This window comes from Sinohyriopsis cumingii, unplaced genomic scaffold (genome assembly GCF_028554795.1).
Source record: "Sinohyriopsis cumingii isolate HCF-2022 unplaced genomic scaffold, ASM2855479v2 utg000349l, whole genome shotgun sequence".
Lineage (NCBI taxonomy): Eukaryota > Metazoa > Mollusca > Bivalvia > Unionida > Unionidae > Sinohyriopsis > Sinohyriopsis cumingii.
In genome coordinates, this window is record NW_028315889.1 from 3,164,707 (window position 1) to 3,190,590 (window position 25,884).

General features: G+C 38.2%; 1 protein-coding gene across 2 annotated transcripts in view; it reads left to right on the forward strand.

The window, feature by feature from the left end:
• Window positions 1-6,902: 6,902 nt before the first annotated feature.
• The window catches only part of LOC149774334 (uncharacterized), a 28,728-nt gene continuing 9,746 nt past the window's right edge, over window positions 6,903-25,884 (forward strand). Inside the window, exons 1-2 of one of the 2 annotated variants that reach the window (XM_089945475.1) lie at window positions 6,903-7,203; window positions 13,610-13,654. In XM_089945475.1, coding sequence (XP_089801601.1) covers window positions 13,633-13,654 — 22 coding nt within the window. In that variant the 5' untranslated portion in view covers window positions 6,903-7,203; window positions 13,610-13,632. The remainder of the gene's footprint in view (window positions 7,204-13,609; window positions 13,655-25,884) is intronic. The other variant, XM_089945476.1, reaches the window with a different exon arrangement.

Genomic DNA, 25,884 nt, shown 5'->3' on the forward strand with positions numbered 1-25,884 from the left:
TTGGGCCCCGCACATCCAAGGGTTGGGCGGGGGGGGGGGAGGTCGGAGGAGGACTTAACCTAAATCAGTAAATGAGTACAAAACCGATATTATCATACTACCGTCAGGAAGATAAGAAAATGAAAAGGCTTGTATACAAATGAACCAAAGGTCCACGTGATCGTTTTGATTAAGCAAACAATACATATTAAATCCATTTTCGTCCAAGGTAACGTGTGAAAGCACTTGGACAGCTGGTGTATCAGTGCTAATAAAAGTAAAACCGGCATCGTGTAAACGAACTTATACCAATGCCATGTATGGAATACATTCCACCAGCCATGCCAGAAGAATGTATATTTTTCTGTTTCGTGCAGGACAGCAATGTACACCTTTATTTCTTTCGTGAATTATTTAAAATTAATATAAATTAGCTAGTAGGCTTCCAAAGAAAATTGCTTTAAAATCGTATCATTTTTTTTTTCAATTGAGTGTTCCTGGTATATTTATCATGTTGGGCACTTTATGTACATTTTGAATTTGGGAGAAGTTACGTGTATATCTAATCCACTATTAAAATGTATTCCAGAAATGGCAAGTTTTATGACAACTCAAAATGAACGTTTTGTTTATTCTGGGTATTCTGGGGGGGTTTTTGACAAAGAGTAAAGTTAGCGTCTTGGCTGATTCCGATTTAACTTCTATGTTTTGTATTTTGTGTTATTGAATTTTTGCTGAAAATCTCATGTTAATTTCCTTAATAGAACTGTACCTTTTTGATGTCAAACTTTGTATCCATTTTTATGCATTTGTATGTACTGTAAACCAACACAGTTCTTGTATATCCTGTCCCGCTAATTTCTCCTGGTAGTTTCTGTTAGGATGGAATGTTGCCAAGCTCATAATATCTAGTATTGAATGTAAACGAGTTAAGAACACACACACACACACACACACACACACACACACACACACACACACACACACACATATATATATATATATATATATATATATATATATATATATATATATATATATATATATATATATATATATATATATATATATATATATATACACATGTACATTTATACTTATATTTACCTTGATGCAGCAAGCATAATGAAGACAATAAATTGAAAGCAAAACCTAGCTGTGAAATCTCCAAGAAACAGATTGCATAACAACCAAGATCAAAGCCTTACGATATCTAAGACAGTTCAGATTTCAAATTAAAAGGCACAAGTGATTCACTTGAAGATTATAAATTTTTATAGAAATATGTATAAATCTCTTACAAGAAGCAAGCAAAAACAATATGAATTAAAATTCAAAAATTGCCTTTTATTTGCATTATACTCATTAAAAACAAAATTCAGGCTCCTTGTAAAGAACCCAAGAACTGGTATGCACAATAGTATCATGTCTGCAACTGAGTGTGAATAGTTTTCAGAATTATTTAATTTTTCCTGTTCTCTTGACCAGATACGGGAAACTGAAAACATCCAACTAATTCATGAGACTTTAGATAGAACAATCACTGGAGAGGAGGTACGCCTAGCATTGAGTAAACTAAAACATGGGGAATAGATGCTTTATCCAGTGACTTCTTTATATATAGGGGCAACATAATAGCACCAATATAACCAGTATTATTTAATAAACTATTCGATGTTGAATATTATCCAGAATATTGGTCAACGGCTATCATAATGCCAATTTTTTTAAAAGGGGATGCAAATGAACCCTCCTATTACAGAGGCATTAGAATACTACCTGTATTAAGCAAAGTGTTTGCATCGATTTTAAATAATAGGATAAATGAATGGGTGGAGGAAAACGAATTACTGGGCAAAGAGCAAACAGGATTTAGAGTGGGGTATTCTACAGCAGATAATATATTTATATTACATATATTAATTTGTAAGTATTTAAGAAAGCGTAGAGGTAGATTATATGCAGTATTTTTTTGACTATGAAAAAGCCTTGATAGGATAGAGAGACGTATACTGTAACAGGAGCTAGTTAGTGAAAATATTAGTGGAAAGATGTTAAAAATCAGTAGGTCAATTTATAATGATGTAATAACCTTTTTAAAGTCTGATAATTGTATTACCGATGTGTTTAATTGTCCTCTTGGCGTACGACAAGGTTGTGTTTTATCGCCTTGACATTTTCTTTCTTTATTTTTTAACGATTTGAAATCCGTTTTAGCTAAAGGAAACAGGGGAATGTCTGTAGAGACCTTAGAACTATCTTGACTGTTGTATGCATACGATTTAATTATCTTTGCTGAAACTGATCACCAGTTGCAAAATATGCTCAATATGCTGCATACATATTGCCGAAAGTGGAAATTAAATGTGAATATGGAAAAAAACAAGAGTGGTTGTATTTAACAGAGGTGGCTATCTCAGGCTACGGAAAGTGGTGATATGGCCATACAGCGGTAAAGGCTGACTCATATTAAAAGTATTTAGGATGCATATTTTTGTGGATATGTGTGCCAGAAACTATATCTTTCCAGGAGCTGAATGTTACGCATATATTGAAACAGATCTTTCAAAATTAGCCAGATTACATGTAACTGGATTTCTTCATCTATTTTGACGCGAAGATAGCTCCCATCCTTAATTATGGGGCTGAGGTCATGGGTATTTACGATGCCAATGATATTGAAAAAGCTCGTTTGTCATTTCGTAAATATATTATTGGTACATCTAAATCTGTTCCAAGTGCATTCGTATAGAACGAATTAGGAAGAAATAGTATGCAGTGTATAAGATATGAAATTATTTTGAAATATTGGCTAAGAATTCTAAAAATGACAGAAGACAGATATCCTAAACAATGCTACGACTTACAGTTAAGATGGGGGGGGGGGAGGGCGTTATTATTGCTGGGCTAACAATGTTAAAAGGCTTGTATTTAAATTTGGATTTGGAAAGGTTTGGTGTACTCAGGTCGTAAATGATGGAAATACATTTCTTAGATTGTTCAACAAGAGATGTGAAGTTATTTTTAGGGAAAAGCTGCAAGATGAGATTAATTCAATGGAACAACTGTATTTCTATAGGTCATAGGGAGTAGAATTTACTTGTCAAAGATAGCTGCAAGATGAGATTAATTCAATGGAACAACTGTATTTCTATAGGTCATAGGGAGTAGAATTTACTTGTCAAAGATATCTAGAATTGTTGGTAAATAACGATCCTTGTTATATAATCACTATGCTTAGAGTGGGGAACTTGCCAAACAGAGGTAACACGGGAAGATATGAAAGTATTTGTTATGCAGAAAGATTATCAAATTTGTAACGTTAACATCGAAGATGAATTCCATTTTATTACTGTTTGTCCAATATATATATATATATATATATATATATATATATATATATATATATATATATATATATATATATATATATATATATATACTGAAAATATTTACCCACCTTTGCATATAAATATACCTTTAGAAAAATATAGGTCTTTTATGCAAAATGATACTAGTAAAATTCTGATGACTAATTTAGCACTGTTTACTATAAAAGCCTTAAAGATTATAGAAACTGTTTTATCAACAACCCCAACTACATAAGACCCTAGATCACAAAACTTGCTCCATACCGGTTTTAGTGTTCCCTTCAATTTGTTTGTGTGATTACCGTGTAATATATACTTGTATCTGATCCAATTCGAAAAATGTAAGAGTGATTGTTTTCATGCATATCTGTATATCACATCTAATAGATACGATGTTCTTTTGTTACACACTATTACATCTTTTTGTACCGCATGATGTATGGATATGTATCATGGGCCAGTGGTCTGTATTATATATTATGTATTATATAGTCGTCCTTAACAGGCAGACGAATTATCGAGTGATCGCAGTCTTGGGCAGGTCGAATAAGGGCCTCCATTAATTGTCCACAGTATAGCTACCCATCCTACTAACTACACTATTGGGAAATATGTACTCATAAAAATATTGCGAAAGTACGTTGGCAGTATGTTTGATATTTATCTTCTTCACTTTCGATTGCCAATACATTTGATAATAAATGATTTGGTGGGTATTTGATACGTCTTATCACAAATATTGAATGGACATGCAGTGTTTTTATCGCGCGTCCGCGCATCTATCAGTTCGCACACACTCACACCTGATTAAGTATTATGTTTAGGTTAGTTTCTTGTGTGTGTGTGTGTGTGTGTGTGTGTGTGTGTGTGTATGATTTGATTTTTAACGTAGCTTTAACAATTTTTCAGTCATACTGCTACGATGTCTGCAGTGTGGCAGTTTATAGTGATGTCCAGCACTGGGGCATCATGCCACAGACATGTAGCACGATGACCCACCCTGTCACATTATCCTGACACCAGGCCGACCAGTCCTAACACTATCCTCTTAATGCTGAGCGCCCAGCGAGGTAGCTGTTAGAACCATTTTGTAAGTCTTTGGTATGACGCGGCCGGGAATCGAACCCATGACAGTTTCTTATGAAACACGATTCTTCCCAGTTTAGTTTACTTTAACCTTGAGTTCATGTCGCATTGAAATGTAACTGTTTAGGTTACTTTACCACTGAGTTCAGGTCTCACTAAATTCGGTTAATAGTATGCACTTCTAAAGGGAGCTCAGTTGGTACGTTGCAGTCATGTAATGTAAGGGTCGCTGGTTCAATACCCGCCCAGGCCAGCCCAGGTTGGTTGCTTCGGTGTATTGTTTTTTAGGCGCTTGGCTTCGATTTCATAGCCAATAATGTGTTGAAAGTACCGTTTGAAAAAACAGCCAACCAATACCTACCAGCGCTTCCAAAGAAGTATTTCTAACCAGCAACTTCCCGCTGGTGTGGCGAGAAGCAACAGTGATACAAGTAACCAAATATGGGAAAAACTATGCCGATCCGATAATCTAACAAGTCGTATTTGCGCAACCCAAAATAAATGACTGATTCCACTTGCGCCTTGATTCCAAACTGCTAGCTAACTTTTAATGTGATTTCGACACTAAAATCACAATTGACAAGCTAGTCGTACTTGACGCATGTCTTAGAGAGGCTTTCATAAATAGAACACACAGTAGCTATCTTTTTGGATTTTGGAGAAAGCTGAAAGTATGGCATAATGAATGTACGTCTAAGAGGCCGCATACCCATCTATATATCCAGACTTTGTAAATATAACAAATTCAGAGTCAAGGTGTGTACCATTTCGGGATATGGTGTACATTAGAGCAAGATATTGTCGGTCAGCAACGGATTTAACGATATGGTCAAATAGTATGATCCAAGGACTAACTGCTCATCATATGTCGAACAATTTTTTTGATCTGCTGTACATCATAAAATATGCATGCTCTTCAAAGTCAACTTCAGAGATGCTTAAGAAGAGTTTAGACATGGTCAAAAGAAAACGGTTTAAAATTATGAAAATCTGAAACTTTGCATGCACGTCATCTGCGTACTTAACATGTATGATGACCTAAAAGTCTATTTTAACGTTTATCACTTTTGTGCATCAGACCGAATTTTCCATTCACATAATAGATAATTCGTGAAAAAAAATGTCAAAAGCTCTGGGCTCCGTAGCTAAATTTCATTCCACAGTTTGGCTTATTATTCAGTCCAGGAAAAATCAGTTTTGCCAATGATGCAAAATGTTATATTCCCCCAGTCGGGTATTCAATCGTATTAGTGTTTTCGCTGTTGCCGCTGACGTTGCATCACCGTATAGCACATTTTCTAGTCGGTTACCGATTAAAGCTTCCATTTTTACCACAAAAATTTGGCAGTTTACGTACTGCATGGACATACAGCTACACTCTGTTCTTTGTACTAAATAGGAATGTCCAAAAGACAAACGTCACTATCATTTCGGATTCCATTTCTAGCTTGGAAACATTACAATAGCCTAAATTTGACATCCCGTTCATGTCTAAACCTTTACAGAAACGCGATCTTCTCATAGAATCTGAAGGAAAAAAATTTACCCTTGACAGTTGACTGCCTAGTCACATTGGTATTAAGGGTAGCAATGCAGATGTGCGCTCACCCGTTTCTTACTGAATCCATATACTGATTTCAAACATTATAAATCGGCATGTGCTACATACTTGGTAAAATGTATGGAGTGAAGCTTCCGCAGCCACGCTTCACACCATCAAACTAACCCATCATTGCAGTGACGTCACTCGTATGGAGAAGAAAAAAAAAAGATGAAGTGTTAATGTACAGTTCACGTAAACAAATTGTCACTATATATATATATATATATATATATATATATATATATATATATATATATCTATTTATCGGATGTTCTAATATTTAATTTTAATCGTTATTTTAGCTACACTTAAAAGAATTGTATCATCTTTACATTTTATTTTGTCAGACTACGTGTTTTTTAGAATGATTTGTCTATGTTAAGTATTTTTGAAATTGTTTTATCATCCTGTTTTTAGAACTTACCTTTAAATTGGCACTGTGAAGCCTGAATTATGTTGGCTTGCCGTTAAATCCCATACATACATACATACATAATACATACATACATACATACATACATACATGTGCATTGAATATTCTTTTTCGGTAGAGATGGCAAAGCTAGGTTTCGAATTCATGTACTGTTTTAATGGCAATAAGCGTCCTACTTTAACAGTTGTCTGCGACAGTGTCATGATTCCGGTGTGACCTGTCTATCAAGTATTTTCGACGGTCAACTTGTTTTACACTGATCGCTGCTTTTCATTTTAAATCGTACATCTTCTTTGGGGTGTTTGAAGTTGAATACTCCTCAGGCAAATACACTTCGGGCTTAAGTGTAAATATTTGTATTCCTGAGTACATGTCGTTCGCAATTAAGTATGACGTCAGAGGGTGTTCCACCGTACTTGTTGGGAGTACTTCCGCGAGCTTTGTATAGCTGGTGATTCACTGTATACCGCGTGGCCTGTACGGTAGTTAGCCATAGGCAATTTACGTACTCTTGGGCTTGTTAGATCAGGGTTCATGAATTCTTTATATGGCCTTCAGGAAGTAATATAGTCAGTTCGGAAGTTTATTCTCTTCCTTAACTTGGATTTTCAATGTTGACCCTTCTACTTAATACTGACGACTTTCAACATTTTGAAGTTCTTGACTCTGAATTTTAATTGTGGCGGTGTAACTGTTCTTCTTCGTGGATGGATATAACAATGTAAACAGAGGTGAGTATATCATTGTAGTACAGTTAATCTATTGCCAATGTTAAAGACTTGCTGATGCCCATCGGCCGCTGACCAACATGATGGCTAGCTAATGTATAATGCATTGCATTATGACAGGCATAGAGATAAGCCGGACATCACGGTGTAATACCCTCTACGAGTACCATTCTGACGGGCACCTCATAATATCTACAGATTAATCTGGGCATAAATAACTTATTTATTTTTCAACCAATTTTTTTATATCAAATTTTGTTTCCAGTTTTTAATTAGCGTTCATACTGGTGCATAGTAACTATGATTTAGTACGATGTGGTATGTTGAATGAATAGGAGAATAGGAGTGGCTAGTGGTATCTATGCTCAGACGATACGTCATTATTATACTAGTCAATCTTAAAATATTCATATTGGGTTTAGTCAATTATATATATATATATATATATATATATATATATATATATATATATATATATATATATATATTCTCTTGCCTGTATGATAATGCTGTTTATGTTTATTCTGTATTAAAAGCATTCTTGTAGATTCTATGGATAGCATTTTCCGTTCTGTATGGTGTATATTTATGTGCATATATCCATACAGTCATATAAGCTTGTATGCAAATATCACAAATTTAGGCTTGGCTGTTGTTGTTGTGATTATAATTGGAATTATTATTATCGTTTTGACAAATATAAAGAACGACCAGAAAGTTTACTTCAGAATCCAGTGTGAACATCACTGGCGGCCTTGCTGTGTGTTACTTGCGTTATTACAAGAAAAGAAAACTCAGTGATACTAACAATAGGAATAATAGTAACAACAACATAGCAAGATAAAAGTGCCCCCCCCCCCTTTCAGTAACACGCTGTGTTTGTTCAAGCATATTACCTGATAAGACCAATCTGGCATACCTGGTTTGTTTTGTTGTTGTTGTTTTTTGTTGTTGTTGGGTGTGTGTGTGTGTTTGTTTTAAGGCCTTTATTTAAAATGGATTCATGTTATTGTGACTGCATCTGATGTAAAATGACGACTTGCCGCCGCCTTTTACCTAACGGTTTCCATATCTTCCATTTAACAGGGATGATGACCTTAAAGTCGGGTCAGCCGCCGTCTGATTAAGATAAAGATCTCAGACATAAAGGAGACCTGACAGACACTGATAAAAGTTCAAATTCTGCTGCCCTTTTGAATTAAGTTAAGCATGTTTTAGTAACCTATCAGATAAAGCGTTGCATTTTGTTTTAGGAAGAGTTATCGTTAGCAACCTGTATTATTTCAAATGATGTTTTTCACCTCTGTCAGTATGAAGACTGTACTTTGGTGAAACATTCTATCAGACGTACTTATTGATAAGCAGATCTCGATTTCAGTCCGATTACTTCAACCGTCTATTTGTCAGAAATGTAAATTATTCGAGCGAACAATATTTTGACGATTGTGGTAGGAGGTTAATGTTGACACTTCACTGTATTAGGGTTGATTGGCAATTATAACGAATTTGTCCATGTGTGAAAGCGATTTGTTCATCCTTGCGTGTTCAGAAATGTTTGTTCTTGTGTATATTTGAGAAAGGACTAAATATGGGTGATGTTAATAAGTATCTGACCGCCGTTTTCGTTTATGCATGAATTGAATATTTAAAGTTTTTGTAAGTGTGAGTATTCGTCATGTAATAATGTCAGCTTCCCATTATAGTCAGGGTTACCATATTTGAAATTTAAAAAGACACATCACTCCGCAGAGTGGGTGTATCGTATCTACCAACTCGTGTTGTATTAATGTGTAGTAACAACGACTGTACAACATATATATATATATATATATATATATATATATATATATATATATATATATATATATATATATAATATATACTGTGTAATACATATCGTCATTTCCTTTCCAGTCATTCTTCAGTTGTAAACATATCTAAATTTGTTATATATATATATATATATATATATATATATATATATATATATATATATATATATATATATATATAAACACTGGCCCAACTGAGATTTACGGACCGAAAAGGAAGACATATTTAATCGAAGGAAGACATATCCAGGAAACAGAGGGTGTATAGTAATCCTAAGTGAAGTCCTTATTCCAGATTTTATCGTTTGCAGACCCTTTATCTTCGTCGCTCACGGTTGGCAACTGTAAATAATACAACCTAAATTGGTGAAAATCCAGTTATAAGAAGAAGTCAGAAGCTCAAGGTCAGGGTGATCGGTAGAAATGACATATTTGTTTTGAAACACAACAGTGAAAATAAATGCCAAATTTTGACCGTTCTTAAAGGGTAGTCCCCACCATGACCATTTTGCAAACGGGAATAATTGCTTTAGAGTAGATTTATCGCCAGTAAATTATATTGTAGTCATTCTACCACAACCACAACCAGAGGGGGCAAATATCCAAGAATATTTTCTCTTAGGGAAACGTTTCCTATAGGATAACTTTCTCTGGATAAGAATTTTGAAATTTATCATTCTTTTTCACAATGAAAAATGGTGACAGTAGGTAATGCATATACGTTTATGTGGCTTGACTATCAAATGTTGTAGTGTTGGTAAATCATCTCAGTGGTTGCACAGCATATGTATTCCTTCACTGACATACTTATATTGGGGAAAATAATCCATTATCGTCAAGCGTTTTCCCTCCTGGGAATTAGCTTTTGAGTAGAGACCCCCTTCCCCCCCGGGGAAAAATTACTCGAGTACAATTCTGAAGGATGGGGAAGGAACCGGTTTGTATACTAGCTTATGCTAGTTTAGAAACATGTCTATGAAAGCGGGGCTTGCCGTACGTTAAATATGGCAGTGGAGCTATTTTTTCGCGGATTGGGGTGAGGGTATGGTGAGTATTGACTCTCTGGCCCCGCCAAGTCATCATTGACAGTGTGCTGTATATCCAGACTCAAATTCACAGTACGCGTAAGGACACGTATACTCTTGAGTGTCTGCCCTTCCCGGAACTCAGTTTAAACATGTAGTTGTAAGTATACTGTTTTGAATAAGTTGTAACAACGAACAGGGAGTGTTTGCATCCTTTTATCTTTTTCATTGTCCTAATCTCTCTCTCTCTCTCTCTCTCTCTCTCGTGCACAATAAAGGGTCAGATGTAGAATGTGTGTTGATTTGTGGGTCTTAACGGCACAGTTTGGCTATATATGTGTATTATAATTCTTAGACTGAAGGTGTTTCCCTCTTTTACCTATATGTCATCGTTTAACGGCAACAGTGATTGCTATGTCGTGTCAAACTAAAGATCAGTTATGAAGAAAAACAAACCCACATGAAAAATAGCACAAGAACTTCATGAAGATAAACAAACCAATATAACCATGGGTGGGTTCGGAGATCATAAACCAAACATTAAAAAAGTTCTGTTGGCCCCTGTCCCGTATATACTGGGATGCGGATCTTTCAACCAGTGGCGTCGCTAAGGGGGTGGGGGGGTGCGGACCGCACCGGGTGACACCATCGCAGAGGGTGACACCAAAATGAAAAATTGCAAATTTTACAGAGTACATACTGCTCGGTCTAGTCTGATTTCATAAGCGGATAACCGATCATAGTTAAATAAATGACTAGCAGGCACAGCAGTGGCGTCGCTAGGGGGATGCGGGGGATGCTGACTGCACCGGGTGACACCATCAGAGGGGGTGACACCAAAATGACATTACGAAGGATTCTGTATGGTCTGTTACGGAAGGAGGACCATGGGGGTGACACCATGAGCTACCGCACTGGGTGACACCAACCCGAGTGACGCCACTGCTTTCAACTACACCAAAATTATAAAATCTTTTAACCCAACCTTGTATATGAGGACAGGTTGGTTGGTTGGTTGATGATTTTAAAATGGAACGTTCAATAAATTAGTGGCTATATATCATGGTGAGGAAACATGAACTAAGGGGCCATCCATTTAGTACGTACGCAAAAATCTGGCAAAGCTTGACCCGTCCCCTCCCCCACCCCCCGTACACATGCGTACTTTTTGTACCCCCTGCGTACGTACGCTTGACGCACCCCCACCCCGAATTCTGTAGAACAGTCTATATTTAATCTCCCCGAAGCCTTCATCAGTGGCACACTGAAGCAGCCGACTTTGGAGGACATGAAGGTCACACCTTCCAGCTGAGATAACGCGACACGTGCAGTCGCTCTATGAAAACACATTCAGTGTCAGATATATTCGATTGCTGGCGGGTGGGCTTTGTATATTAAAATATATTTTTAAAAAGCGTCGGTATTTGCAAGGCATCTCTTTTGCTGAGTTTTAGATTAGCCTAATATCCCGTCCAAACTTAATTGCAAGACCTTTTTTTTAAAAAAAAAAACAACTATTACCACTTAGCTGCGCCGTAAGAATCCAACTCAAAAATGATATGACTAGTGTGAGAATGTGGTGTGTATTTATCGATCCAAGCGTCAACACGTCAGCTGTGAGTTTAAATGGATCCGCCAAAGCGCGGATATAAAAATAGTTACAAATGTCACGGATACGGGTGTGGGTATGTGGGTTCTTGTGATCTTATTAGCAATCTGTTCACCAACAAATCGTAGTTCCTTCCTTCCTCCTCTCTAAAACTTTTGCCACATTTCTTAGATTGCACGAACCCAAGCACAAAATTTAGCGATACGTGTTCTTTATAAATAAAACTTGTGTATATATCTTGTAAGTTTTAACCTGGAACTGTCTGTGTTATCAGTGGAATGTCTTTGTTATATCACAGTGTTCGCTCCTCGCATGATGAACCGATACCCTGGTCTTAACATTATGTTCATGATATAGAATTAAAACATTTGTGTTCCTGAATGATCTATTTGACCCGTGAGATCGGAATTGTATGGCCAAGTTTCTTACAATTCCGGAAGGAGCTCATATCTTCCCGTTAGAATGTTTATTTCAGGAAGTTATCGACGGTAATTTAAATAATCCCATGTTTTAAGTCATGTCTTCATGTCAAAGTGCTTTCCTTACTGGAAATTAAAAATTTATTGAAAGAATCACGTGTATAAAGTACACCTGACTTTTATGTCATCATAGCAGGGAAGAAAAGAAAAATTGGTTTGAAATCTGCGCCAGCCAATTAGATCTGTTTGTACATGAATGAATCATTTATATGTTTCTTCTTGAATTGTGATTGGTCTGAGTAAGCACTGAGCCATGTCTGTCTTAGAATTCTATAAAAAGTAGCAGTAAATTTAGTGTTTCCAACGTTGAATATATTATTTTAAATCAGGTGTAACTTCTTAAGTCTCCAGCACTGGCACGTAAAGCAGATTAAGCTAACTTTGCAAAAGTTATCTTAAAATTTCAAGGTAGGCACCCCCCCCCCTTCTTAGAAAGTCAAATGCAAGTCATTGTGTAACTAGAGCCACTTTGCGCTTGTTGACCAGTCAATACAACGTGTACAAGATCGTATTGTGTCTTTCTGCTATGAATGAACATATAAAGCTTTATCAACAGTAGTTGAAATATAACCATAATTTTTTGGTATATGGGTACCCTATAGTCGAGTATACAGTGAAGTGTAATGAATTTCAACCCGAAGGACAGGGAATGAAGACGGACCTTAGTAATCACAATGCCCAGTCTTTTTAACTTCAGTTCACGTCCTTAGGATACCGAAGATGATTAAAGAAGTTCCATCGTAGCCCATGGCATGCGCCGTCTCTACCCTTAGTCTCTCTCTCTCTCTCTCTCTCTCTCACACACACACACACACACACACACACACACACACCTTTCAGACTTTCTAAACGACCGACACTGTACAAAATTGCCCAATAATCATGATGTAATTTCTGCACCATTCTGGATCACGTTCTACTTGTAAATAGTAAAATAATTCTCTTTATTGCAAAATTTTAGAAGAAAATGAGACAGTAGTTTGGTGTCCAAGTCTTAAAAGAGCTGTACAAACGTTAATTCAAAATATAATCTCGCAGTATTTAACGCTCTACCCACGATTATGGACCTGTGTCTTTTCGGGATCATCGATATGCCAGAGTGAATGTAGATTCTCCTAGTCTTTAGTAGACTATTTTTATATTATATTTTTCAACGATCTTCATTGGCCATCGTACTACAAATTTCACCACAGTTAGAGGAACAATGGTTATAGTTGTGACTGTTTTAATCAGCTGACAATCACTAACGTGTCGGAGCTTCGGACGAGTTTGCGCGGACAATAGTTAGTGAGCTGATACCACGTGATGCTTTGCTTCACACTTACTTTGTAAGCACTTGAGTGAATTTTGCATTATGTTTGTCATGGGGTCTTTCGTCCATGATTAATTTACAGTAGTCGATAAATCGGTTTCATTAATTTATTTCCTACCATACAAAAGATTTGAATATTGTATTGTTATTAGTTTCAGGAACATCACCTTGAACCATGCGTCCGTCAGAATTGGATGGTAAGTTATATAAGGAGAGAGAGAGAGAGAGAGAGAGAGATGCAGGTATGCGAAAGTTCGTGCGAAAAGAAACTAGCTTGACTAGTTTGAATGTGAAAAAGACATTCGATTTCTTTAGTATGCAAGTGGTAAGTCCATTGCTTTCATGATGCATCCTTCCTACAATCTTTTATATTTCATGTGATAAAATACTTATCTGTTTTTCATGTTTGAGTCTATGATGAAGATTGGTTCACATGGGTTAGTTCAAAATTGGATAATAACTGCAGTATTGGTTGTTGTTGTAGTAATAGTAGTAATGTTAGTATAAATATGGCGTGATGACCACACAAAGTAGCTCTGCTTCTCTGTGGCAGTTAATAGTGCTTCATCAGTCGTATATTTATACTGCATTGGGTTTTAGAGCACGTAAACACAGTCATAGTTATTAAAAGTTAGTACCCAGAATTGTTAAGGTAAAAATTACAGTAAGCTTTAGGAAACTCCTTCGTAAATAAAGATAGATATGTCGTCCAACAAAATAACAATAAAGGCAAAGAGGTTAAAGGTGGCACTAAATAAAATCCCTGAAATATAGGGTCGAATTTTATTTTATGAACGACATCATTGTATGAAGTATCAGATTTTCTCTGGTGGTATGTCATCAGAAAGTTTCGTAATTGAGTTCACAGTACAAATGTCGGTTTGACAGGATGCAAGTCGATGCACACGACAAGATCTTGTTTTACTGTCAGTGTACACTAGTAAGATATGTGCTCCCTCTGGTCGATGTTATTCTGTCAGTGTACACTAGCAAGGCATGCACTCTCTCTGGTCGATGTTCTACTGTTAGTGTACACTAGCAAGGCATACACTCTCTCTGGTCGATGTTCAACTGGCAGTGTACACAGTAAGGTATGCGCTCCTTCTGGTCGATGTTTTACTGCTAATGTACACTAGCAAAGCATGCACTCTCTCTGGTCGATGTTCTACTGCTAGTGTACACTAGCAAGGTAAGCGCTCTCTCTGGTCGATGTTCTACTGGCAGTGTACACTAGCAAAGCATGCACTCTATCTAGTCGATGTTCTACTGGAAGTGTACACTAGCAAGGTAAGCACTCTCTGGCCGATGTTCTACTGCTAGTGTACACTAGCAAGGTAAGCACTCTCTAGTCGATGTTCTACTGGCAGTGTACACTAGCAAGGTAAGCACTCTCTCTGGTCGATGTTCTACTGCTAGTGTACACTAGCAAAGCATGCACTCTATCTGGTCGATGTTCTACTGGCAGTGTACACTAGCAAGGTAAGCACTCTCTCTGGCCGATGTTCTACTGCTAGTGTACATTAGCAAAGCATGCACTCTATCTGGTCGATGTTCTACTGGCAGTGTACACTAGCAAGGTAAGCACTCTCTCTGGCCGATGTTCTACTGCTAGTGTACACTAGCAAAGCATGCACTCTATCTGGTCGATGTTCACCCATGATGAGATATGGATGGCTGAAGTATGTAGATACAGTTTGCAGACCACACAATACCACCTCATATAAGAGTTTTGTTCCATGATGAATGCCACTCTCGAATTATAGGTTAGATCTTGCAAAACTTAAATGTGATGTTTTATTATTGCATATATGGTACCAAGTACATAGAACATGACGATTTATATAGTATTTGATATTACCATATGGAATCTTCAATTCAAAAGAAGGCGACTGCAGGGCAGTTTTGACTGATTTATCCGCCCTTTCGTTACCCTTAGTCTTCAGTGATTTATCATATGTGTACATACGCTATATTTATACAAAAGGTATCTTTATATATATATATATATATATATATATATATATATATATATATATATTATAAAGGTCTCAGTGAGATCGTAAGATCAGATGGATTAGAAGATTGTTGTGGTATACTGAAGAGTCAGTTTTATTCGTTCGAGATATAGTGATTGTTCTGTTGCCGCGACACCGAAACATAGAGGGTTTTTGAATGGGAAGTTCTAAGTGGTCCGGGAGAAAGTTTCGAGTTCTTGATTCTATATCAGATCAAGTCGTTTGGTTTTGTAGGGTTTAGAGACATTTTTCAGCACAGGATAAGCTATACATGGCGGCCAGTATATTTAGTGGATGGAGACCACGGGAAGATAGACTGACCCACGGGAAGCTTACCGGCAAGCTTTCTCACATATCTCCGTTGGTCGAGCCGAGAATTCGAACTCACTCGGACATAGGTGAGATATGACCTGTAAAGGCGACTGCCTTAGACCACTCGGCCAACTGGAACTCTCGTGTCGGATCAGATGTATGCAGGTAAGATTTATAAGTTGATCTGCAAACAGTCTAGCCATAGTCAAGTTAAGATCTTACCAAAGTTATGTTACTTTTCGATACGCTACAAGAATCAGAGTTTGCACCGATTCATAGTAATGTCATTATTTCTTGCATTTGTCGAGGAAGTATGTAGTATGCGGAAGGAAAGTTAGTTTTACGGTCCAAAATATTTTCTAGAAAATGAAGAAATGCACTGACATTTCGACAGGCAAAAGAGACAAGGTCATTATAGATTGCAGTGAGGTATACATTACGTGGAAAATAATAACGGGGTGTGTGTATGATACATATTGTCTAAATGTACAATGAGATTCTCAAGTACGAAGGCACACACGTTGTGAATATATAGTGACACCAATATAATTTTGACAGTTTAGGTAGTTACAAGTTCTTTCAAGAAGTATTGAACTCGTGCTGCGAATAATGGCACGTATTGCCTAACTCTCTTACACAAACACCCTAATCCACTTGACTAAGCGCTTATCCCCCAAAATGAAGTTTCAAGATTAAAGGCAAGGACTCAAGGTGCACGAGAACTCATTCGAAATGCAAGCGGAATCTAATACTCGTTGACTTTCCATTTACTAGTTGTATCCATGAAATTGATTGAAATTGATACCTGTATATCAGGCGCGTATCTGTGTCCCACGTGATAAGTTTTGAATATTTGACAGAAATTTATATAGAATTACAACAACATCATTACACAGGTTATCTTGATATAATTTGTTCCAAATAGAAATCAAACCGCAAGTAACGAACATAATACCTAACTCACATGCACCAGTGGCCTAATCCACTAGGTCCTGCGTTTATCCTCCCCCCCCCCAAAAAAAAAAAAAAAAAAAAGGTTGGATGCGCTTACACACCAAAAAGGATGAATCATGATCGAAGGCTAGGACAACTGCTCGGTAGGCAAGAGGAATTTGATTCTCACTTAGATGCATAAACTAATTGGATTTCTCTTCAGAAGTGCAAAGTATATACATGAAATTATTACATTGACACGGTTATTAAAAACAGAGAGGAAAGCGTTTATCACAGAATAATAATATGTTTAGATACATGATTTTAATTTAACCCGTGCCGCGAGTAACAAAATCTATTGCATGGCGCTCATGCACCAACACCCAGTCATCCACGCTCTTATCCCCCACCACGTCCCACTCTCCGAACAAAAAAATTAAACAAAACAAAGTCTGAAAAAAGCACTGGAGGTAACGAAGACTCTCTTGATAGCAAGGTATAGGCACAAAATAACAAAGTTTCTATCTTTGCACCTCATTGTTTGTACAGTAGTATCTGATTTGGAAACCACGTCAGGAAGTTGTCTTGACAGGGGACAGTTTCGTAAAATGGCCCTGTCAAATTTCTTAACTTAAGGCTATGATGTGACTCTTTGAGCTATTATTGTATAATAACTAAATATATGGATATATTTTTGAATCGGGTTCTTTCGGGTTTGTGTTGTTCTTCAAATTGATATGAGGCATGTACACCTCCCATTGCCACTTTGCAGTGTCTAGCCACTGAAATATCAATAATCGGCTAGGAGGCGGAGCTAATCACCTATAGCAGTTATCCAATAAATAAACCCCCCAAATTTGTGTTGATACTGATAGACGATATGTGGATCTGATGTCATCTATTTATTAAAATCTGCAATTTTGCTGCATGCAAAACTTTCCAGAACATACTTACAGTTTAGACACTTACCGGTATGTAACAGCCATATTTAGCGCGAAATTCGAAATGGTCGCAGAGCAGAGAATTGTTCTATTCCACGTGGACTTAGAAGTCATCAAATACAGGGTTTTAACTGAAAATATTATGTACATATCGGCAAAACAACCCTTCAGCCGACGGTTGCTCACCAGCCCCAAGAAATACCGGTGATTGTATGGAAGTTACACAGATGTGTACACAAGAGTGCCAGCAGATTTTTCCAGGTTTTTATGCATGGGCGATATCATCCCCATAACTGCCAGGCAATATCATTATAGGGGTGGAGCTGATTTATCGGCTAACCCTAGCAGTATACACGTGTGTTCAAGGCATGTAGTAGGTCTCAAAAACGGCTTGGATGACAGCTATATTGAATTACATAAAGTTATTGAGTACATCATGTTCACAATTATCACCCATGGAAGGGCTTTCGTTTGCACTGTGAGCACCAGGTGCTGTCCAAAATGACTTTCGTTGTGAAAAATGTATGCATAAATTTATGGTCCGGGTGCATACACTTTTTATTCTATTGACTTGTCAGGTCAAATGAATGATATTATGTTTTGCTTTATTATACCTATCCAAAAATGTGCACTTTTTTGACCTCACTAGAGTACTTTTAATGCATTTTTATATTAGGCAGGGGTCATCTTCTCTAGCCAGGGTTCCGATATGTTAGACCTAGCTACACCTTGGCGGATCGATAAGATATTTCAGTGCTTCATGTCTATGAATTTCATTGGATGCGGCGGCATGCCACCGCATCCAGTAATACCATTTTTCAAATTCGAACACTGTTCCTACATGATCGAGAAAAGGGGAGCACGCAACTGGACTGGACTCATAAATAAGCAATTTTCCACTGCCGGTCAGTGTTTGTACAATTATATCCTTTCCCTCAAATACACCGGTCATGGCTTCTCTCCAGTACGTTGTCATACTTTCAATGTTAAACTTACAAAGTATCCTTTTGAAGTCAGTTGCCTCTACCATTTTTGGCTGATGTACAAAGCACAACTGTTGCATGCTATTGGTTATTTGGCGTTACATACTAAGGGAGGCAACTATGAAATCCAATAGATGTCACTAGGACAAAGAATTGAAATATCGATCCTCCAGTGTGTGAATAGCGTTTTAAAAAAAATTCGAATCTTGGCTTGCGAAGATGGGCGTTAGTATGAGGCATTAAATCTGTGCATTAAAACTGACCCACGCACTCTGTGCAAATTAGTGTGACGACGAGGGATATGAGCACAGCAACCACGTATTAGTGGCTGAATGAGGGTAATAATAAACAAAATCCGTTTGTCGAGGCGGAGAAGAGTCGACAGTTGAAAAATTAAAACTTAAAGATTGAATAGTTTGGTTTAAGCTGGTGTTTTACGGCAGACAGAATTTGATCATGATAAACGACGATTACGTGAGATCGTGCGGCAGATCTACGGGTACATGCTTGGCAGTAAGTAACGAGTTTGGGACTGCTACTGAGATCACACCACAAGCTACTTTGTCTAACGAGGCTAACATAACTGGGAACGTTCAGGAATAATGTTTCTGTAACAAAACAGACTGAATTCAATCAGGAATTTTCTGCATGGCGTTCTCTCAAAGATCTTGCAGGGAAATTTGCATGATGCTTCTTCTCAGTGGCATTTTTGGAGTATGCCGTGACATCCGCACGGTGTTCAGAGGCGTCAAGCATGCATGCTACTGGAAAGAGATTCTACTGCTCAGCATATGCACAGATCCGCCGCTCTTGCCGATGGCCAATTCACCATGACGTTGGCTCGCACTGTGGGCCTAAAATCACCCCCTCTGCGTGCCATGCACTATTCACCAAAAATATTTGCTACGAGCGAAACCGAATTTACTATCAGCAGTTTGCCCTGGCGTAGACCACCACGTTGTGGAGAGTAGCCACGAATCCAGGCAGCGAACTTCAGGCACGTGTTCGTGGCGTTTCACTTAGCGATACGGTTTGCTGACCAAACTCGGCAACAAGCACATTCTCGACAAACTTAATATATCGCATTCTTGTCCGTATCAATTCCAGGCAGTTATCCCTAGCGAGAACTCTTGTGCAGTTTTGCCGTCTTTACGATAAATTACACTCACGCGTACATGATGCTCATGGAGGCCATGCAGAAATGCCAGAACGTGGACATGAGCGCGCAAGTGTCTTTGAATGATTTCGCATTGCTCTACCCCCATAAATCCATTTAGATGTGTCCAAGCATTCCGAGCGTATCAAAGACTCCCAAGCCGATATTGAGAGCAGGTGGACCATTGACGATCCTGGAGCGGATTACATGTGTTACGTACTGGTGACTTCAGACCGATTCATTACGCTGTGCGGGCTTAAAGAAAAAATGACCGTAGTCGTGGAAATAAAAGTCTAAACCATTTTTATACAGCATGTCTAAGCCACATCGTGGTCGAAAACAAAACATGGCCGGCCACATCGCAAACGCGGGAGTCGTGAAGGACGTCAATTTGGTTCCTATGCCAGCGCGATAGTTCCGTTCGTGAAAACGTTTGCTCTAAACATGTTGAGCAGTGTATTACTTCCTCAGGGTCTCGCTGCAGCGTCAGTATCTGAAGCAGCTTACAAGGCGGTGGTGGGCTAAGGAATTGGTCTCAGCGGTGTTTCCCGTCAGAAATGCGCTATAATAACATCTTCAAGCGGATATCGTAACAGAAAACGTAAAGAAGCAAAATAATAGCATCTGTTATAAAATAAAATAAAACATGTGTTACGTACCAGTATGAGCAGCTCTGTCGTCGCAGCTAAAGAAAAACGTGAATGTGGTGACACGGTCGAAAAAACCCGTATCGATTAAGCTGAGCCCAGCTGCATTATTAGGACCGGATCAGCTCATGCTAACTCATAGACAGGCTGCTTCTGTAGCTAGACATGCCGCTGCCAGGAAATAGCTCGTTCTGAGATTGTCTCTGCCTCATTTGGTTAAATAAGGAGAATTCATCGCACCCCTGTTAGTGGGTATCGTTGGGACGTAACGGCCCTCTCTCCTTGAATTGGTAAGAGGACTCCAGCTTCCTGGAACTACACGCGGGAAATGTATTTCCAGATCGCGAAGAAAAGGAGTTAACATTGCCTTTGTCCAGCTTTGACATCGATCGATCGATTGAGAGAGAGAGAGAGAACAATGAGCGTCTAACATTTTAGAGGTGGTTTTTTTTTTTTTTTTTTCTTCTTCTAAGGATCAGTTGCCAGATCAGATAAGGCCTTGAGTAATTAACCTACAAATTTATTACTATGGGTCTGGAACTCACTAGGTCATCGATTCTTTTGGATTACCGCCTCCGAAAATGTCGGCACTGGCAACACCAGACATTCATGGTCATGGAGGCAGCGCTGGTGCCTCTGGAAACGAGGTTTCCTCATCCATTGTTTATGCTGATAATAAATTTCTAATACGCACACGGTGAAGTGCAGGAAAATAGAGCAGGCCTCATGCAGGATTTGATCACCATTACTCGTACGTTTGGTCCAGAACCGACATGGCTTTTTCATAAGAATCACAGGGATTTCTAAACTTGGTCCAAAATCTGGACCATGGGTTTCGTTAGTTTGGTCCAGAACCATCCCCCATCTTATAAACTCCCATGTGTTTCTTAAACTTGGTCCAGAACCTCCACTGACGTGTAATCCCTCGAACTAATCAGAACACCTTGATCTTTCCTGTTATTGTTCTAACGGTTAATGAAACGGTTAAGTGGTTTTTAGACGCTGCTTCATTCATGTTTGTTAAGGAACACGTTGGAATATCGAATAACAAAAGAGACAGCGATCTGTTTATTTAATCTAAAAATCTTTCTTCACCTTCAAAAATGTCCATCTTGTTATATCGAGTGAAACTACTGCATCAAAGCTAATTCAGCTTTCTGGTTGGTAGCTAAGAGTCTCTTTTTATCATCATCATCGTTTACGCCGTCATCATGATCATTGTTGTCGTCAACCGATCATAGCCATCTTGCCAAGACAAGACGTGAGATAAGGTTGTAATTCGACAGGCTTACAATCCTATAATTTAAGATATTTTTTTACACATGGGTTTGGGCTATAACGAGAGGGACTGGTAATGGAGAGTGAGGTAATGGGACTGTGTACGTTAAAGAAATGACAGTGGAGGAAACTTGCCGGTATGGTGTTATGTTCAGCCTCATTGTGTGGGTCGAGACAAGGGAAGATGCAATTATGTGATGAGTATCGTTTTCCGGTGTACAACTTTTGAACCACTGAAGATAATGTTATCAAACTTTTCCCAAGTCTGTATCTTGGCTAGACAGTTTGTTGAATGTAAGTGAATTTGTCAATGTGCCGGTTTAAGGGATAGAAATAAATCTGTAAATTCAACAGGGTATCAGTTATGTTACTCTTTTACTCCTTAGAGTACTTTCGCATTATTACCATCATCATTATCATCGCCATCATCATTGTTGCTATCGAGGTAGATATTATTCAGTACTTACGTCATTGCTTTGATGTCAGTTACGTTATGGTTTGATAGAGTGAGATATATATAAAGGATGTTTGCTTGTATCGAGTGAATAACGGAAATATGTCTTCGAGTGGGCGATGAACTCTGTAGTTTCGTGGGTGGTGATGCCTGCCACGAGTATGTGGTATGTCGGGTACTGTAGTGACGCTGTTTTTCTCAAGATCCGTAGCGGCATGGAAAAAAACACATAATTGCGTCACTTGAATCCTAGGCTATTTATATGTACTGACTTGAGAGCGTCTTCCGTATTTTCATTATTACCCACGATCCTCGAGGTCATGGTTACAACAAAAGAATAACGGAATGCAGTGGCCTGTTTACTTTTCAAGTTGTCGGTCTCTAACCACAGCATATAGTTTGTTGAAACGTTTTCCAGGTCGAACCATTATCATACAATAATCATTAGCTTCGAGATCAAGGTCATTGGATGGGGAAAATGACACCCGGAGGGCAAAATATGTGCCGTTTGAGTTATTGCACAAGACGATATTATTCTGCCCGTTGCGAAATTTGATTCATGTAATGAATGACTTTTTTCCACACACACGTACACCACAACTGAAACACTTTCGGGCCTCTCAATATTTTGGGAAGATACATCGGATATACTACAGTAGCTGTCATTGCATATGTATACACCTTGTTTATCTAATTAGCTTATGTGCACACCGGAGATTCATATCGCTCATTACCTCTCTGGAGGTCCGCCTCGGATGTGGTAGGTAGGGGGTTCGAACTCCGGTCGAGTCATAACAAAGACTTATAAATAAAATGGTACTAACAACTGCCTCTCTTGGCGCTCAGCATTAAGAGATCAGTGTTAGGACTGGTCGGCCTGGTGTCAGGATAATGGGCCTGGGTGGGACATCATGCTACATGTCTGCGGCATGATGCCCCAGTGCTAGACATCACTATAAACTGTCACACTGCAGACATCGTAGCTATATGACTGAAAAACTGTTAAAGCTACGTTAAAAATCCAAAAGACACACACACACAGACACCTCCTGAGACTTTATTTATCAACCGATTTTTTTATCAATTATGAGCGACATCGATGCGTATTAATTGTCTAATTTTTGTTTCTACTCAGGATGCATCATAACAAATTTGTTTTTCAGTTAGTTTGGTCTTAGTTGGAATAATATAACCGCTCCGGTGTCCTAGTGGTTAGAGCGTCCGCCTCTGATGCGAGAGGTTGTGGGTTCGGTCACTGGCCGTGTCATACTAAAGACTTACAAAAATTGTATAAACAGCGGTCTCACTTGGCGCTCAGCATTAAGAGGTTAGTGTTAGGACTGATCGACCTGGTGTCAGGATAGTGTGACTGGGTGGGACATCATGCTACATGTCTGCGGTCTGATCACATAGGCAATACACGTTAAGACTTGTACTTATTATATATGGATATCTGACGATGTTGGTGATGCACAAACATTAATTTAATTTTGTCACCGCGTATAAAACATGCGATATGTCAACGAAGGTCAGGAAAAGTTGAGAAACTTTTAAATGAAACTAATACAGCCAGTCTAAAAGTCTATCGGAATCTGAACAAACTCTTATTATTAACCAGAAGTATATTTATTAGTAAGATAATCGCAGAAGTCAGGTGTCCATTATCTAATGATTCAAATAGGGAGACAGAATAAACTTGAAAAACAGGATTGAATATCTCAATTTGTCAACAATAAAATAATCACGTGATTAAAAATAAACTTCATTTTCTATGCATTTGCCCTGGTTACCAGAAATTGCATTTTGTATGCATTTTCCCGGATTACGAGGAATGGCATATGCGTTAGGCTGAGCTAAAATGAATTAAGAAAGAAATATATTAAAGATAATATGTATACTTTTTTAAATCGACGTATATATTATATATTAATTGAGTAATGCGAGATATATCTATGCAAAATATTGTATGTTAGAAATGTACTAATTTATCTATGAACTTAAACTAAGTTATTTCAATCGCATGAGGACCGCTTCTGTGATCTAGTGGTTAGAGCGTCCTCGGGTTCGAACCCTGACCGAGTCATACCAAAGACTTACTTTTAAAAAATTGTACTAACTGCTGCCTCGCTAGGCGCTCAGCATTAATAGGTTAATGTTAACGACTGGTCGGCCTGGTGTAAAGATAGTGCGACTTGATGGGACATCATGCAGCTTCATGCTACATGTCTGCAGCATGATGCCCCAGTGCTCGACATCACCATAAACTGCCACACTGCAGACATCGTTGCGATTTAGCTGGGAAATTGCTAAAGCTAGGTAAAATAATCCAAATCACACACACACATTCGCATGAGCACACATGTTATCAGACGCATTTTTTTCGAGTTGGACTATTTATAATGGTATTGTGTATTTGTCGGGTGTCTTCAGTTACAAATAAAGTATTTATAATTAGTCTTTCTCTCCCTCCCTCCCCCCCCCCTTGCGCTGCCCCCTCCCCATCTTACTGTGTATATTGTCAGTTTTTGTGAGGATGTTGACATCAGTTTTTGTGAGGATGTTGACAGTGATTTGTTTTATCGATTGATAAAAATATTAAGGGTAAAAGTTATTAAAGATATTATCTTCTTTTTTTGAAAATGACGAATCAGTTAGAGGCGCAATAGTGTCTTTCATCACGAACGTAAAGCCTCACTCCAGTATTGTTTTGAACACAGGCATAATAATAGTGTCAGTGGAGGATTTGTAAGTGGATCATGCTAGATGTGTGGTTTAACTTGGGCCAAGTCAATTTATGGTACCGCCATGCTTCGTCGATTTTATGTCCCTCAAAAATTGCTTTTTCCACTCTAGAGGCAATATTTCAGATCAGATTTTGATCCAGCTTGGAATATAAGTTTATATCAGCAGTTTTTAGGAAGAGTTCAGATATGAGCGACATCTACCCGTTGCTCATATTCATAAGCATCCTACGCATTGCTTGCATTGCACTGGAACTCCAATTTGGAGCTTGCATCTGGTTGTCAGAGTTTGTTACCACTCATAATGCCATTTTCTAATTAAATAAATATTCAACCAGAGGAAAAGATTGTACGTTGGTTGAGTCTTCCTTCCTCAAGATATATGATGATTTCGCGTATGAGCGACATAAATATATATTAATGGGCTGATATTAAATCTGCTTGGTTGAGCTTCTTGCTTGTAAGTGAGGTGTCTTGCATCATATTAGCCTAGTTTGTTAGCAATCTAAAGGCTTCAATGTTGAGCCGATTATATTCCGATTCGTTAAGTAGGCTTATAAGATAAAAATCTGTGGTTGGTTAGATTATGAGTGACATTGGTTTTGTCGAGTGGACGAGTGGTCTAAAGCGCTCTCCGTTACGGATCACTGCCATCATCTGACCTCTGTCTGCGTGGGTTCGAGTCTCGGATTCGGCCAATGTGGGTATGTGAAAAACCTTGCCAGTAGCTTCTCGTGGGTCGGTGGTTCTTTCCGGGCTTTTCCCGGGTTCTTCCTCTACTATTAATACTGGCCACCATGTATAGCCAATCCTGTGCTGAAAAATGGCGTTGAACCATACAGCAACAACAACATTGGTTTTGTAAGTGTGCATCTGATTGGAAATGTTGATTTACCACTCAGGAGGCTTCATTTAGGAAATTACTTATCAAGAAAACTACATTTTATGAGGCTCTTTTCAAATCGAA